General features: G+C 46.1%; 1 protein-coding gene across 1 annotated transcript; it reads left to right on the top strand.

Annotated features, from left to right (window-relative positions):
- Window positions 1-341: 341 nt before the first annotated feature.
- Window positions 342-10314, top strand: VMA21 (vacuolar ATPase assembly factor VMA21). The gene is made up of 3 exons (XM_037511820.2): window positions 342-463; window positions 5841-5950; window positions 6524-10314. Exons 1-3 carry the CDS (start codon window positions 411-413, stop codon window positions 6664-6666), a joined length of 306 nt encoding a protein of 101 aa, XP_037367717.1. The 5' UTR covers window positions 342-410; the 3' UTR covers window positions 6667-10314.
- The last annotated feature ends 6677 nt before the right edge of the window (window positions 10315-16991 follow it).

Here is a 16991-nt window from a genome sequence, read left to right as displayed (position 1 = left end):
GGCTCTCCTGCTCCAGTGGCCTCAACACAGCGGCGCGGCGACCGGGGCCGGGCCGGAGACCAGAGGCGCGCGCTCGCGCGTAGGGGGCGGCGGCCGTCCCGCCCGCTCGGGGACCATGCTGCGAGGCAAGTCCCGACTCAACGTGGAGTTGCTGGGCTACTCGCCCGGCCTGCTCCTCGAGCGCCGGCCGCTGCTGACCTTTCGCACGCCGCGGAGGCCCCGCCGGTAAGTCACGTGAGCGCGCGCCGCGCCTGCGCCCGCGCCTGCTTCTCACGTCACGGCGCGCGCCGCGCCTGCGCACTGCGTCCCGCCGCGCGCCGCCACTTCCGGCCCGGCCCGCCCCACCGGTCGCCGCCGCGCCGCCAGAGCCCCTCCGGCCTCCGAGCACCTGCTGTGGGCGCGGCGACGCTATGGAGCGCCTGGATAAAGCGGCGCTGAACGCGCTGCAGCCGCCCGACTTCAGGTAGTCGTGAGCGGGCCGGGGCTAGCGGGCCCTGACCCTGGGCTGGGCCGGTCGGCCCGAGCCCCACGGGCCGGACCCTCGGGCTGGGTTGCGGGGTGGAGAGACGGGCAGGCCGCCCACCGGCACTGGCAGCGTCCGCCAGCCCGGACCCAGGCCGATCCAGAACCAGGCACCCGGGTCCGGGGGCTGGGTCCTCGCCTCTGGCCGCGCGCTTCTTCCCACTGAGGTCTCTGGCTACTTTGCGGTCTGCAGCCTCCCTCCCCAGGATACGAGGAGCTTCCCGAGGAAAGGACCATGCAACCCTGGGTCGCCTGCAGGACCTACGGTGTGCGTGCCTGGCACGTGTGTGCTGCAGGAATCGAGGGAGGGGCAGGAGTCCTCTTACCCGACTTCACTTGGGGAGTCAGTAGCATGGGACTGGTGGCTGAGCACAAGGAATCGAGTAAAGAGCAGGTGTTTCTGGCCCGTTGAGCCTAACCAGTGATGCTTCAGTCAGCAAGAGGGAGGGGAGGGATTTAGCTACTCTTCAGAGGTGGCCTACTGTGTGCCAGGCTCGATTTAGGAGCATTATGAGTTATCAGAAGTAAGAAAGAGCTTGGTTTCCCTATTTTAAAGAGGATGAAGTTGACTCAGGATAATGACTTGCCCAAGATCACAGTTAGTTCACACAATTAGGAAGTGCCACTGCCGGCATATGACTAAGCCCACTGTCTCAGAGCTGGCCATCTTTGGAGCCCTGTGCTCTTCACTCTCAGTGTCAATGTAGGTGTTTTTGTTTGTCTTTTAATTTCTATTCTCGATGAGGGACGAGGATACCAACGTATATTTTTATTACGTGTGCTTAGACTAATTATAGCCCTCCTGGGCTGATTGCAGTGCTCCTAATATGAAGGGAAATCTACTTGCAGTGGCAGTCTTGCCTACTCCAAAAGTGGTAAGCTCAGTATTTGTTGCAGAAGTTTATATGAAGTGGGGAAACTTCTAGATGGTTTTAAGAGTGTGGCCACACAGTAAGGTTCATCCTAAATTATTTCTTTTGTGTGAGATCGATCTTAATTTTTAGCGTTCCCATTCTTCATTTTTTAACAAGTCTCACTAACACCCAGTCAGAGACACATCAGTTGGATGACTTTGAGTTGCTTTGTTTTAGGATAAATCACAGGTTGTACCCAAGCTGGCGTCTGCCAGCTGTAGCAGGCTGTGACTGGAAACCAAGGAGAACGTGCCCTAGATAGTCCTCTAAACACTAGAGGAAGTTTGCTAGTCTTAAGAAGCATGTATACTTGACTTTGTGCTCAGTGTCATGTTTGTGAGGTCAGAATACAGTGAAAGTTGTGGAGCTTAAGGTGGAAGAGAAGTGGGAAGGAGCTGAAGAGACGCTCCCAGTTGTCAGCATGTGCTGTTCGCAGAGTGTGGGGGCCTAAAAATTAACGTGTAGAAAAGAAAAGACCATGTTTGGGTGGGAGGATTTTAAGTGCTGCAATACATTTTTATGGTTTATATCATCTTTTCTATAATACCCCTCACGGACAGGCCAGGTTGTAGATACTCAAGAGATCGTCTAAAGGACCAAAAACCCAGTTAGCCTCCCTTTCTCTAGATTCTTTAGTTTCTTTATCCTGTTAGATAACCTGAGCTTTGCATACCTAAAACACATAATTACCACAGAAACACCCCAGGGCATGTTTTTTGTTGGGGTCCACCACCCAAAAAGTGGTCACATGCTGACTTTTTGTAATTTTTAATTGAACTACTACAGACATCTTTAAAGAATGCACAACAGATTCCTCTGAAAATTTACACTAGGGCATGTTTTAAGGGTGCGTTTGTATAATAAATGAGAACTGTATAGCTCAGCGGTCACCCAGGTAGGATACCTGAAAAAAGGAGCCATTGAAGGACAGTAGGAAAATAGTAGAATTTAGAAATACATTTCTTTTTTTATAATTCTTACATCATTTTTCATTTTTGCACAATGTATGCGTTTTCATTTTGGTTATATTCCCCATACAATTCCCACCCCATTTTTCTGACCCTAATCCCTCTTCTCCTCCACCCCCCCCCCACTGTAGTGTGTCTCTGATTTATAGTTGATTTTGATTTTGATTTTTACTTTATTGCAATTAGTCTTTTTCCTGGTCCTTTATTTAGATTTTCTAAATTCCTGCTATGAGTGAGACCATCTGGTATTTTTCTTTTTCTTTCTTGCTTATTTTGCGGAGCACGATCCCTTCCAGTTCCACCCATGTTGCCGCAAATGGCACGAGTTTATCTTTTTTGATTGCTGAGTAATATTCCATGTTGTATATGTACCACATCTTCTTGATCCAGCCATCTATTTTTGGGCGTTTGGGTTGTTTCCAAAGCTTAGCTATTGTAAATAGTGCTGCTATAAACATAGGGGTGCAGGTGCCCTTTGGAATTACTGTTTCTGTGTCCTTTGGGTAAATACCTAGGAGTGGAATTGCTGGATCATATGGAAGCTCCATCTTTAGCAGGTTGAGGAATCTCCACACAGCTCTCCATAGTGGTGGGACCAGTGTGCACTCCCACCAGCAGTGCAGGAGAGTTCCTTTTTCTCCACAACTTCGCCAGCATTTGTTGTTGCTCATTTTTTTAATATGTGCCATTCTCACTGGTGTGAGATGGTATCTCATTGTAGTTTTGATTTGCATTTCCCTGATTACAAGTGATGTTGAACACTTTCTAATATGTCTGTTGACCATTTGCATTTCCTCTTTGGAGAAATTTCTTTTTAGCTCTTATGCCCGTTTTTTAGAAATACATTTCTTTTTAACCTTATCCTTTTTAATACCTATGTTGCATATAAGTGATACGTGGGGCCTGGTTTAAACCAGCACGCCTTTGTGGGAGCACATCCAGGGACTTGTATGGTCAAGCGTCCGTAGGCCATAGATAGAAGCTTGAGATGCTTCTTTTCTTCCTGGACTGCCAGAAACCTCACAGCCAGATGTTACAGTTACAAGAACTCCTGAGCTTGGGTTTTTTCTGCTGATACCAGAGGAAGGTACAGGATAGGAAGCAGGCTGTCACGTTAAGTGCTGTTGCGACAGGTATGAGCTAAGTGTGATTGGAGCCCTAGAACAGAGCAAGGGATCCTTCTACCGGTGTTATGAGGAAAGGTGCCTCAAGGGGAGGCTATTTTGGGGGGACCTTGAAGGCTGGGCCGTTTCCTTCCTAAAGATAAAAACCAGAACTGCTAGCTGAGGGTTACCCGAAAGAGAACAAAGTTCAAATGTGGCCTGAGCAGAAAGCTAGAAGCATATTAGGACAGTCAGGATGGTTAAATTCAAGGGGAAAAACACCTTAACTACATGATGGCCGCTCTAGTGCTTTCATCCCGGTGAAGCTGCAGGTGTGAGGTGTGCGCGCCCAGGGTTGCAGAGAGCTTACTCCCGCTTCACTTTGAGTAGCGTGGCTCGTCTGCCGCAGTGCATAGGACAGGTGTGGACCTGTATCTGCCTATTGAGGATTCAATAAAACAACATTAAAGAACATTTTGAAAATGGGAAACTAACTTAATTTTTAGATTTTGGTTTGGTTTTTGGTTTTATTGAGGTGACATTGGTTTCCATCATTGTCTGTGATGCAGAGGTGCAGGTTCACTCCTCAGCTGTATGTCCCACACCCGCCACCAAGGCCCCACCTTGGGCATCCACTGTAGTCCAGTGTGTCCTCGCTCCCCCCCTCCCCCGTAATCTCAAATTCACTATTAATTTTGTATATTAATCTGGAGTCCTTTTTCATATACTTTTAACATAATTGGAATAGTTTACATTAGGGATTGGCAAAGTTTTTTCAGGAAGAGGTCAGATAGTCAATATTTTCCGTTTGGGGCCTCCATAGGGCCTGACACCACTATTCAGCTCTGCCTCTGTAGCTCCAGAACAGTCCTGGAGGAGCCATAAACTCAGAGCCAGTTAAACTTATTTACAGAAATAGGTGGTGGGCTCACAGGTCTTATTTTGCAGACCCCAGGCAGACACAATGAATTGTAATTTGCCTTGTTCATCTGTCATATGAATATTTGCAAAATTCTTTTTAATGTCTCTGTACTGATGTATAGCATTTGTAAAATAATTTTCCCATTACAGGACATTCTGCTGTTACCCAGTTTTGTTTGTGCTATTATAATAATCTTTATATTCATGTTTAAGTAGCGGTTTATCAGACTTCTTAAGTATATGGTTTTAAAAGCTTAATTGCATTCTTCAGAATAGTTTTATTTCCACTGGATTAGTTCCTTGATTTCAAAGTAATCTGGACAAATAGAATTCTCTGAGTGAAAGTATTTTGACATCAAAGATTTTTTATTATTTTTTTTATTTTTTACATCATCGTTCATTTTTAAACAATATTTGCTCCCCCCCCCACGTAGTCCCCATAGTCTCCTTCCCCAGGGCACCCGTGCACCATCACCTCAGTCCCCGGGGCTCCTCCTTCCCTCCCTCCCTTTGATCCCTCTCCCTCCTCCCCTGCAGGATGTCTCTGATTTATAATTGTCCCTTTTTGCTTTGTTGTGTTTTGTACTGTTACTGTTTTTTTACACTGATGTCTTATGGGTTCCCCTATATTCCTGCTATAAGTGAAACCATCCGATATTTTTCTTTATCCTTCTGGCTTATTTCACTGAGCATACTTCCTTCTAGTTCCATCCACATTGCTGCAAATCTACCCAAAGGATACAAAAACATTGATTCAAAAGAACACCTATACACCTATGTTTATTGCAGCACTATTTACAGTAGGTAAAACCTGGAAACAACCCAAATGCCCAAAAATAGATGACTGGATCAAGAAGATGTGACGCATATACACAATGGAATATTATTCAGCAATCAAAAAAGAGAAACTCATGCCATTTGACATCAAAGTTTTAATGCAGCCATGCCAACTAAATGTTACTGCAGTTATTTAATTACAAAGAAATTTGAGTAAGTTGCACCCAGATGGTTGTAGGCTGGTTTTTCTTTGTGGTTGTCCTACCTTGCTTGTACCATGTTTAGTCAGTCATTGGTAGGATGCTTTGTGAAGAACATTTATTACTTGTTTTCTGTGACCCTCCCTTGCTGCCTCCATTATAAATTCTGTAATTAAAATGTGAGTTTGCATAGCACTTTGAAGCTTCCTCTCACCCTGGGTCTGAATGGCAGTCTCAGAGGTGACCCACAGCTGGGTCTCCAAGATCTTCCACTTTGGAGTTTCTGACTCTGCTCTTCTTCTTGTGGTCACTGTTTCCAAGGCTGGGGCCTAGTTTCCAGCATCTTCTCTATGGGTGCCTGGATCGTGTATGGACACAAGAATGGTAGAAATGGCTGTACAGGCTCTGATTTTCTCTTTGTTTACTTTATTCCAGAAATGAAAGTTCATTAGCATCTACTCTGAAGACGCTCCTGTTCTTCACGGCTTTAATGATCACTGTACCTATTGGGTTGTATTTCACAACTAAATCCTACGTATTTGAAGGTAATCGTAGATCATAAAACAAGCCATTTTCCCTCTTACTAGATTTAAATTCTAAGCTTTTATGACTCTGTATCTGTAAACAGGGTGTTCTTAACTTTGCTTCTTCTCACTGTCTTGCTATTCAAAAATCACGTTGCTTATAACGAATCTTATTTTGTGAGTTGAGCTTTTTCATTACCTATAGTTACTGCACTTGACAGTTTATGGTCTTCTGTGACTCAGCCTGTAGATCCTTTCTTAATATCTCTTTGAGTGTGAGAGTTGGCTGACATGGGAGGAGGAATTTGGGGGAATGTACCTGGGGTGGCAGACCTTGGGACGAAGAGAAAATTAAGTCTTCCTTTTTATATTGAAACCTTTAAATGAAGGGATAGTTATATTTTTCATTCAAAATGAATGTTTCGTTTGTAGAAGGTATTCAGGTCTTGAAGAGAATACTTCATTTATCATTCCCCACAGTAATACTTTGAATTGCCTGACTGGTTAAATACGTAGCTCATAAAATTTGGTATGCTTGCTTTTTGTACTTTGATAAGTTTTGGAATAAAACAAAAACTTTCTTTCTCTTGATAGGCGCCTTTGGGATGTCCAATAGGGACAGCTATTTTTATGCTGCTATCGTGGCCGTGGTCGCCGTCCACGTGGTGCTGGCCCTCTTTGTTTATGTGGCCTGGAATGAAGGCTCAAGACAGTGGCGTGAAGGCAAACAGGATTGATGTGAACATCATCTTTTGATAGCATTAAAGCGATTTTTTGAAATGGTAATCGCGTCTGGGATATTCATGATTTCAATAAAGTTGAAAGAACACATTAAAATCCATCTTCAGTAGTCACATTTGACAGTGTAAGTGTTCACCTTCTAACCATGGTTTTTGTCATCACTTTTCACTGTATGAGCCTGTCATTTGCAACTGAGAGTTTGGAAAAGTGCAGTTGGTTACAAAGAAGTATGTTCAATTAGTTCCACGTTGTGCTGGGGATGATATGGTTATCTTACAACAAAAAAATGTTTTGAAGAACTTTGTCTTTTGGTTGGTTTTGAATTTTACTCCTTTGCATACATTGAGATGTACGCAGTGAAGCAAATCTAAAGGTCATTTTACGCTGGAGTGCTCTCCTACCTGTGGCGGAAACAGCAGGTCACTGGACTAGGGACGCAGGGCCGGCTGCCTAAGTGCTGGGCCTGGGGCAAAGCTGAGTGTCACTGAGGAATTTTGCACCTGGTCAGCAGGAACCTTCATCACGGTATTTCATGAGAAGGTAGGCTGTGCCCCTCACTCGTTTTGTAAGAACTGCTCTGTTGAAAGAGCCAGGTAGCAAAGCCGAGAGTTAGCTGCCTGGGCACGCAGCCTGCTCTCCGAAGCCTAGCCTGCTGCTTGCAGGACTAACTCCTGATCTGCTTTGCTTTGTCATTCAGTGATGAAGTAAGGCTTTAATGACACGGTTTGTGTAAATGCCCTTTAAATTTGTTTTTCCTGTGGCATATTTGTTTTTTTTTTTTTTTTAAGTAATGTATGTGATAGGGACTGACATTTAAATGTATTCATTTTTTGCAAACTTAGGGAGTATAAAAAATCTTGAAAATTGATTATTTTTATCACCCAGGAAGTATTCTTGGAATTTCCAGACTAGTCTTTTAAATCAGAGCTGTTGTAGCCCAGATATTTCTATATATTGAGAATATATATATATATATACACACACACATAGTTTTATCATCCTTGAGGTCTTTTCTGATGGAACAAGATCCTGTGATTTTACTTCGGTATCCTCAGTCTATCTTCTTTCCAGACACTTGTTACTATTTGTGCGCAATCTAAAAACATCTGGAAAAATGCATATTAATACAGGAAAAAATTTTGAATTCACTGTAACGTTGGCTCCTGGAGAGAATCACTGTTCTGGTTTGCACCCTGCCTACATTTCTAAGACTAGTCCCGTGTACACTTTAAGTTTAGATTCTGCCATCTTGACCTAACAGCTATATGCATGTTATCACATGAGTGGCTGTTGGCCATTTTCTAAGAAAGCACATTCTACCCTTTTTAACTAGATATCTTGTTCAGATTTCCTGTTGCTGATAATTCCTTCTCCAACAGCCCTTGCTCTCAGTGTTTGCCAGTACAAATTTATTTGTTCACCCCTGTTTTTGGTGTGGAACTGGACTAGACGATGTAAGGAGAGGGTCAAGCATGAAGGCCAAGTACTTATGTGTGTTAAATTGTTGAGAAAAAAATACAAGATGGTTATTGTAGGACTATTCTTTATTCTTGCAGTTAAATTTTGTCTACAGTTTAAATATCTTTAAACAATTATCCTAAATGTAAACTTTTTCTTTAAAAAAAAAGTTACAGGTTTAGTATAAAGTTGTACAAATTTAATATAAAATTGTAGGATGTTCTCGTTGGGTCTGGGGCACTGTGGTAGATTTCTAGATGGCTCCTTCAGATGCCTTGTCCTACTTAGGGTTGTTGTTCGCCTAATTTATTTTTCTATAATGTCAGGGTTTTTCTTGTACTTTGAGGACCTCATGATGTTTGTAAAATATTAATGTTGGTTTATTTTGTTTGATTTCAGTCACCTGCTGAGTGGATACAATGGGTATTTTCTGCAAGTATTTGAATCAGGGATATATACAAAAGCAGTTGTAAGTTCCTCTTGAAAAAAGTACCGAGTGTTTGAAAATTAGAGTCAGACCTAGGGTCAGTATTTAGGACTATTACAATATAGACTTGTTTTCGAACCAGTTCATTTTCTCCTAGGATTTTAACTGTCAACTCACTAGTTTATTGCTATTGAAATAATGTGGTGTCTGACATACAGATTTACTTTTCAGGACGTTTCACAGCTTTCCTTCTGCACAGTGTACATACTGCCAGATGTAGAGAAAGGAACACTACAGTCGAGCCCTTATCAGTGTGTTAAGGCAGGTACACGTTCACTATTGTTTGAAAGCTGAGTGTAGGAATAACCTCAATTAGGAAGCGTAGCGAAGGGACAATATAAGCTGCTGCTTTGACCCCATCTCCTGCAGCACATTGCTTTCCTCATTCACCTCCCGTGTTGCCTCCAGGATAAAGTCTTTTTTCCCCATTGTGCTAACAGATGAAAAGTCTGCTATGGAATGCATCTGATGTCATTAACTCTTCAAGCGGGTACCAGTTTACCTGTAGCAGCAGAATTCACTTTTGAGTTGTTGAAAGAAAATTTAAATCTTCCTTATAGAAAAAACTTGCTTCATGGGACTCGAACAGTAGCACGTTTACGTGCTAGACTTTCCATCACAAAAATCTCATCAGCTTTGCTGAAAGACGCAACTGAGTCACTTGCTTGGTGTTTAGTTTCCATCGCGTGTACACGTCGCGGACACAGCTAGCACACCCAAGGAGACCAGTCGGAACAGTTAAGTGGTTAAGGTGTCCCCACCAGAGGTGCCAGCTGAAGAGACGTGAAACAAGGCTTTAGAGCCTGTGGTGAAAGAGTCTAGTTGGATTTCTCTCCAGACAAGTTCCTGTGCATCATTTATTTCTGCTCAAGGGAAGCGGACTGCTGCGGCCATTGTGTGCGGGCTCAGCTGCAGCTCGGGCTCGGCCCTCACGTCTAAACTAGTTTTGCAGGAGCCACGCTTGAGGGCTCATTAATGACTTGGCGGCATCTCGTCTTCCTTTTTGCCAGGGGGAAGGGTCATCTGAGGAAGTAAATATTTGCAGGGACTTTGGGAACCTAAGGACAACTGTTCCTTGCAATGTATGAGTAGCTGATCCCTATGTGTTCAGTAGCGTGGCCTGGAATGCCTCAACTGGCCGTGGCTCCTGGCCGTGCTGCCCTTGCCTGTTTTATTGCTACGTGTACTTGAAAGTAACAGCTGCGTCCCTTTTAAGATGTTCTCTAGGTCATATTTGTCAGTTACACAGACTAGTCTTCCTTTGTCTCAAGTTCAGTGACATCTCACTGAGCAGTAATAGCAATAGCTAACATCTGCACAGCACCTTACAGTTTGCAAAGAACGTTCACATATTCTCGTTTGAGTTTTGCATAGTGAACCTGTTACGAGATGTCTCTTGACATTGATGCTAAACGTGGTAGAATCTTTAAATCCCTAGTCATTGACGCCACGGTAGTGTTGATAGCGCCCTGACGAGGGCTGGGGCTTAGGTGCGCTCCGTGGAAAGCTGTGTGTGATGATGAGAATGGGGCCTGAGTTCTTTCGCCACTTGAATCAGATTTACTTTTGTAAGTGATGCTTTTCTAACTGTTCTCTGGATGGATTTTGTATTCATTATATTCTGGCCTGTAATTTGTATAAATTGACCATCTGTTGTCATTAAAAATGTTCGCGATGCCCCTCTGTGTCCTGACTCCGTCCATCTTACGTTTATTAACTGCTTCGCTTTGCCTCTCTGCCGACACCTTACAGCACCCGCGCGCCGCTGGCCCTTGCAGAGTGCCCAGCCTGGGGCGGGAGGGCTGCCACGACTGGAAGGGCGGCTCACACTAGGTGGGACCCCACGCCCGCCGTGTTGAAGGCTCACTTTAAGATCAGGAGTCTTCTCCAGGGTCTCCGACCATCCGTATTGACTTTGCTTCACCGAGTGAATTACGTGCAATAAAAAGTGTGAATACAGGCCCGCCTAGAAACAGCCTTGGGTTGCCAAGAAACAGTCCCTGCGCCCCTCTCATGCCCTCCCTTTCTTAAGGATCCTCACTTCTGGGCTCTCTGGAGAGAGGCGGATCCTAACAGAACGGTTTGAACAAATGAAAATCTGTGGTTTCAGAAGTAAAGGAAGTGACAGAGAAGACGGAATGGTTTCCCAAATACTTGTCCCTGCTGCCACCTTTTCACTTCATCGTCTAGTCACCTGCGGCTTTGCCGTTGATGCATTTCGAGGGGCCCTTTGAGAAACACAGGAGCCAGGGAGGTCCCTCAAAGGAGCGCCGGGCCGGCTGGAGGGAAGGGGGTTGCCACACTCTGTGGGCCCACCTGCCGCTCATCAGCTTCACTGCTTCCACCTGGGGCGGGAGGCTTCGCTCCGTGCTTGGCACCTCTGACTGCCTTTTGCTGCTGGCCTGGCTCTGGTTGTCATTTCACCCCAGAGCAGCTCAGTGATTCCCTTAGAAATGCCCCGTCGCCACGCCACACCTGTCACCGTGCCACACCTCTGCTGAGAAGCCACCCGCGGCGCCCGTCGTCAGACTCCATCCACGGCCTGCAGGTAAGGCTACTTGGCGTCATTTCGTTTTTCATTTGCTCCCCTCTTGCCCAACTTTGCCAGACTTCTGTGCGCCCCACCCCCGACAGAATCACAGCTTTCACATTGGCTGTTCCCTCCTCTGGGGAACAGTACCCTCTCCCCGCTGCCGGCTCTTTCTCACCTGCCAGTTTCAACTCTCGATTGAAAGCAGCCCCAGCCCCATCATTTGGAGTGACATTGCTCTACTTGGCTCCTCAGCCGTGGCTCTGGGTGTGGGCACGGACACAAGCAGCGGTGGGGGTGGGAGGCATGGCCTCTGGAGACAATGCCAGCGGTGGGCCGGGGCAGGAACAATCTCCAGAAGACCTGACAGCTGCATGAGGGCTGAGTACCCCTTCTGCTCCCCAGTAAGTGGCAAGATGCCAACACAGTGCTCTGGCCCCAAATTCTGCCTCAGAAGGAGACTGGCACAAGTAGGAGGGCCATCTGTCATCTCACCTGGTTCTGGGGTTCTTTGTTCCCAGTAATCTGCACTCGGCTTTGAAGCCCTAAAACACACACCCTCTATCACCAACCCCCTATGGCCTCTGGTTGGAAACGCAGGTCCACGTGGCGGGTGAGCGTGGCGCCCAAAGAGGCGTGTTGCTGGGTGTGCACATGTGCACCTGGCGCCTGGGCCCCACAGTTTCACCAGGTCTCCTGGGATGTACCTCCAGCTGGGACCCCCTGTGCGTGCCCTGCAGACCATGATGAGGGGGCAGCACCCAGGTTCTACAATGACCAGCAACCCGGTCAGGTTAACATGCACAGATGCAGAAAGTTAGAGTAGAAATGGAATCTGATTTTCTCAGTTTTATGTAAACTACAGAAATTATGTATTTTAAAGAAAAATGTATCTTGCATAGCCAGATTTTGTTGCTTTAAAAATACTCATTTTAGAAAATGAAAATGTTTGGGGGCTGTGAAAAATGAAGTCTGTTCGCATTTGCGTATTTTGTTTCTTTCCTAAAAATTGGATGAAGGACACACCGAGAGCATCATGCCTTTTCCCCAAGTATTCCTGCTGCTTCTAGCTCGAGACAGTCCTGTGGCTCCTCTCACGGCTCAGCCCTCCTTACTCCAAACTCACCTTGAACCACCTAGAGTTCAGATTAGATGTCAAGTGGGAAACACAGAAAGCTCAGCAAAACGAAGCCAGCTAGTGAAGTTAAACCAGTTCTTCCAACTGACTTGGCCATAATGGGTCTGAAGGGGTTGCTGTCTGTGGTTGGCAAAATTCTCCAGCACCTCCAAGGGACCCCCTCCCTGGTGCACCCAGCTTGTATAGCCCCTCCCTTCGTATATGGGTGGGACCTGTGAATATGACCGAATACCAGTTTGGCATCGCTAAAGAACAGAGATTTGTTCTGAGAAATGTGTCCTTAGCAAGTTTGCGTTTGTGCGGATGTGACAAAGCGTGATCACGCAGACCTCGGCGGTGTCACCTCCTACATAGCGAGGCTGCACATGCAAGGGCCGCTGCCAAGGACGAGGTCGGTCATGGATGGAACATTTTGCGCACCTGCCTGTAGTGTGTGCTCGGGGTGCCTTAACTATGCAGACTCAGTGCTTTAAGCGACACGAATACATTTTCTCACAATTCTGGAGGCCAGAAGTCGGAGGTCAGGGTGTCAGGAGGGTGGTTTCTTTTGATGCCTTTCTCTGCCTTGCAGAAACCGTCCTCGCCCTGTTCCTCATTTGGTCTTCCCTCTGTCAGGGCACCCATCTCTTCCAGTGAGGATACTAGTATTTGATCAGAGCTCACACTAATAACCTCACTTCAATTATATCTATCACCTCCTTAGAGACCCTGTTTCCAATACAGCCACACTTTGAAGTCCTGGGGGTTAGAAATGCAACATATGAATTTGGGGGAATGCATTTTTGCCCACAATGGTTATACCACATTGCATGGGAGGCAGACTGATGCAAAGATGCTCATGTCTTGGGCCTCCCTGGTGGAGCAGAGGTTAAAGACAGCGCTATCAAGCTATCACCAGCCATTTGCAGCATGAGTTCGATCCTCAGCCAGCCAGAGAGAAACCCACATGGCATAGCAGACCACTCCTGCCTCACCCGCTGCTCCCCTCAGCAGTGCGTTTCAATAGATCTGCCTGTTCTGCTCCCCACTCTTCTGGTGAATCCTCTCACCTCCCGCACCTCTCTGGCCTGCACCCCAGTTCTTGTATGCATAAATAAATAAATCATTAAAAAAAAAAAAAAAGAATGCTCACGTCTTATTCCCCAAAACCTGACCTGAAAGAGGGGGATTAGAAGTGCAGACGGAGCGAGGCTGCTCATCAGCTGACCTTAAATAGGGAGTGTCTGGGAGTATCTGGGCGGCCCAATGCAATCAAGTGGTTTCTCATGGTAGGCGAAACATGGCACCCCAAGACCTAGGCTCTTACATATGCCTAGGACCTGAATATTATATGGCAAGAATGAATATTACCTTAGATAGGAAAAGATGATTAAATATGTATCTCGAGAGGAGTTTATCAGAACTGTGCTTATGAGGTAACCTTGGGCGATCCCACATAATCTGAGTGCAGTCACATGTATCCTTATAAAAGGGAGCTGGAGGGGTTTGAGACAGACCCACATGGATGAGGCCATGTGAAGACAGAGGCAGAAATTGGGAGTGGCGCAGCCACCAGGCAAGGACGGCTAGAGGAAGCCAGGAAGGATCCTCCCCTGAGGCCTTCAGAGGGGGTGGCCCTGCTGACCCCTGGATTTCAGACTCTGATGGCCAGAATGGAATGGCGAGCAAAGAAATTTACGTTGTTTTAAGCCACCAAGTTTGCAGTCATCTGTTAGGGCTGCCTCAAGAAGCCAATCTAGATCTCCAACAGTGGAAGAGGGATGCTGAGGGCAGAGTGACAGTGGTGCCATGTGAGCACTCTGGCCTTGGAGATGGAGCAGGAGAACCAGGAGCCAGGGATGTCACCAGCTTCTCAAAGCAGCAGCACCCCAGCATCCCAGCGCTGTGCGTAATAGTTCCAGGGGCAGCTGCAAAACCAGCATCACCCCCACCCCCAGTGTTTAGTGGCCAGTGCATTTGCCCGAAGGCAGGCATCCACTGATCCGTTTCTCTCACACTCTGCACAGTGCCCAGCCCCACGCCTGGCACAGGTGTCTTTAACCATATGTAGGGTAAATAAAAAGTATCAGGCTTTTCTGCCCTCCCACCATTAGGAGTGATGATGGATCCCTGCTGTCCTGAATGCATGCCTGATGGCAGCACCTGGAGTGGGGTGTGGGCATGCGTAAGTGGGATTCACGTGGGTTAATACTGGGCTTATAAGGGCAGCGTCACGGGGACGCCAGCAGAACCACGAGAGAAGCAGAGAGAACATGAGAGAAGGCCAGAGAGCCCAGACAGAGTGAAAACTTGCTGGGGGCCGGGAGGCTGTCAGGCCCCAGCACCCTTTGTCTGCTGTGTGCCTGGTAAATCCCAATAAAAGCTAGAAAAGGGGCCTCCCCTGGTGGCGCAGCGGTTGAGCCCTGGGCTGCGAGGCTGCAGCCTCTGCAGTGCCGGTTCGTTCCCTGGCCGCCGGCGAGGGTCCCACAGGAAAAAAAAATAAAAAGGCTGAAAAGCCACCGAGTGCTCCAGGACTCCTCCTTCGCCCATCTGTTTGGGTCATAGAGAACCTGCCCTGTGGCCATTCCTGCCGTTACACCAGATTATGTCCCTTTTTAGAATTTTTCCTTTGGAGTTTGACATTAATATACACCGTTTCCTTATGCCCCCGAGGCAGCCGGGCCTGCCAAGGAAGGGGAGTCCCGGGAGGCAGGGGGAGGCCTGGGAGGCCGGTACAGCCCCGGCAAGGGCTCCCCCACGCTACTGGCAGCTGAGCTGCAGAAGCAGGCCTCATATCTTGCCCTCAACACAATGTATTCATATCTGATCTCTTTGATCACATGGCTTTTCCTCTCTCAGAAGTAGATGTAATTTTCATTCTAGAAGGTGTCCTTTCTGCTCATACAGTGTGTTTTAAGAGTTTAATTTGCACCGGTCCCATCAATTCCAACTGATCATGTTTATCTTGTTATGTTTCATTTGGTGTTGATTTTACTACTAATAATCAATTTACAATAACCTTCAAAAAAAACCTCATGATCATCTCTATTCCAAGAGGTTTAGCATAGACCACTGGATGACTATTTCAGCAGGATGCCCCTAGCCAGACACAACAGATGTCTGAACGTTACCCTGAACTCACGAAGCAAGCCACCCGAACCCTCATCACACACATGTTCTTATTTTAACAAAATATCAGTGTGAGAATATTATTTTCATTATGAAAATGCAAGGTGGATTTTGGCGCTTAATGACATCTCTGTATTAAGTATCAACTTCTTTGGGGTAAAGCCATTCTCTTGCACATTCTAAAGGTTGTTTAATGGAGTTTCTAGGAAGCTATCAGCTTGGCCCTTGTAAACTGGGACAGTGGGCTGTGTTAAATTTCCTGTTGCAAAATCTGTGAGTTGTAGAAGATCCTAAATGAAAACTACATATTAAAAAAAATAGACTATTTTTGGAGAAATTTTAAATTCATAGCAAAACTGAACAGGAGGCAGAGTTGCCACACGCCCTTCCCTCCCCTCAATGCGGGCTTCACCGTCAACATCTCACAGCGGTGACCCTACACTGGCTCGTCATAATCCCCCAAAGTGCATAGTTTACATTCATGTTCACACCTGGTGGTGTACAATTCTGTGCGTTTGGACAAATCTATACACCATTATAGTATCACACAGAATAGTTTCCCTGCCCTAGAGATCCTCTATGCTCCCAACTTTTCATCCCTCCACTGTCCCCCCACCCGGCAACCCCGATCTTTTTACTGTCCCCAGTCTTGCCTTTTCCAGAATGTCATATCTATCTTTAGAATCATCAGTGTGTTGTCTTTTCAGATTGACTTTTTTCACTTAGCAATATTCGCTGACGCTTCCGCCATGTCCTTTCTGGATTCGAATACGTATTTGCTTTTGATATTGAATGATGTTCCATTATCTGGATGTTCCAGTGTGTGCATTCAACTACTGAAGAACATCTCGGTTGCTTCCAAGTTTTGGCTGATATAAACATTTGTATGAAAGTTTTCACGTGGACCTAGACTTCCAGTTCATTTGCTTGAACGCCTAGCGTGACCACTGGCCGGTGTGGTGAGAGTGTGTTTAGTTTTGCACGAAACTGTCAAATTGTCTTCTCAATTGGCGGTGCCGTGTTGTCTTCCCCCAGCAGGGGGGAGAATTCCTGTTGCTCCACGTCCTCATCGCTGCTTTCATTTGTGGTTCCCTAATGACCTGATTTTCAGCTTTTCTTACGTTTATTTGCCATTTGTGGATCTTTCTTGGCGAGGTGTTAAAGCATATCTGATAGTGGGTATTTTAATAAGGATGAAAACACCTAACAAACTCAGATATTCTTTAAAGACATTTTGTTCATGTGCTTGCTGCTTCTATGGCCAGAGATAAGAAATATTTTGTGAAGTCTAAAGTCTACACAGTAAATATGTAAATCAAGACTGCTTGGTGTTTGGGAAACATACATTGGGCAGGGAGACAGAAAATGGGGTTCTGGTCCCTTCTTGCCACCAGCATTTCATCTTCAAAAGTCATTTTCTGAATCTTACTGTCTTCTGTAAAGTGCAGTGCGTAGGAAGATTTCTAAAGCTCCTGCAATTCTGTTTGCTTTTTTCTTTTTCGTATTTTATGTCTGTCTCTAGAGTGACTCCTGTCAATTACAGACATCAGAGCCCTTTGATGGCCTCATGGTACATTTAATAGTATCTATCATCTTGAAA

The sequence above is a fragment of the Talpa occidentalis genome, unplaced genomic scaffold (genome assembly GCF_014898055.3).
Source record: "Talpa occidentalis isolate TD23 unplaced genomic scaffold, MPIMG_talOcc4v2.1 talOcc4.15, whole genome shotgun sequence".
Classification (NCBI taxonomy): domain Eukaryota; kingdom Metazoa; phylum Chordata; class Mammalia; order Eulipotyphla; family Talpidae; genus Talpa; species Talpa occidentalis.
The sequence above is the reverse complement of the archived record's forward strand: the minus strand, read 5'-3'. Positions and strand labels throughout refer to the sequence as shown.

What these genes read in the sequence shown, in the direction of transcription:
- VMA21 (XM_037511820.2), top strand. Translation starts at nt 411, where the DNA reads ATGGAGCGCCTGGATAAAGCGGCGCTGAACGCGCTGCAGCCGCCCGAC. An exon ending in CTGCAGCCGCCCGACTTCAG is followed by an intron (nt 464 to 5,840) that starts GTAGTCGTGAGC and finishes ACTTTATTCCAG; the next exon opens with AAATGAAAGTTCATTAGCAT. An exon ending in TAAATCCTACGTATTTGAAG is followed by an intron (nt 5,951 to 6,523) that starts GTAATCGTAGAT and finishes TTCTCTTGATAG; the next exon opens with GCGCCTTTGGGATGTCCAAT.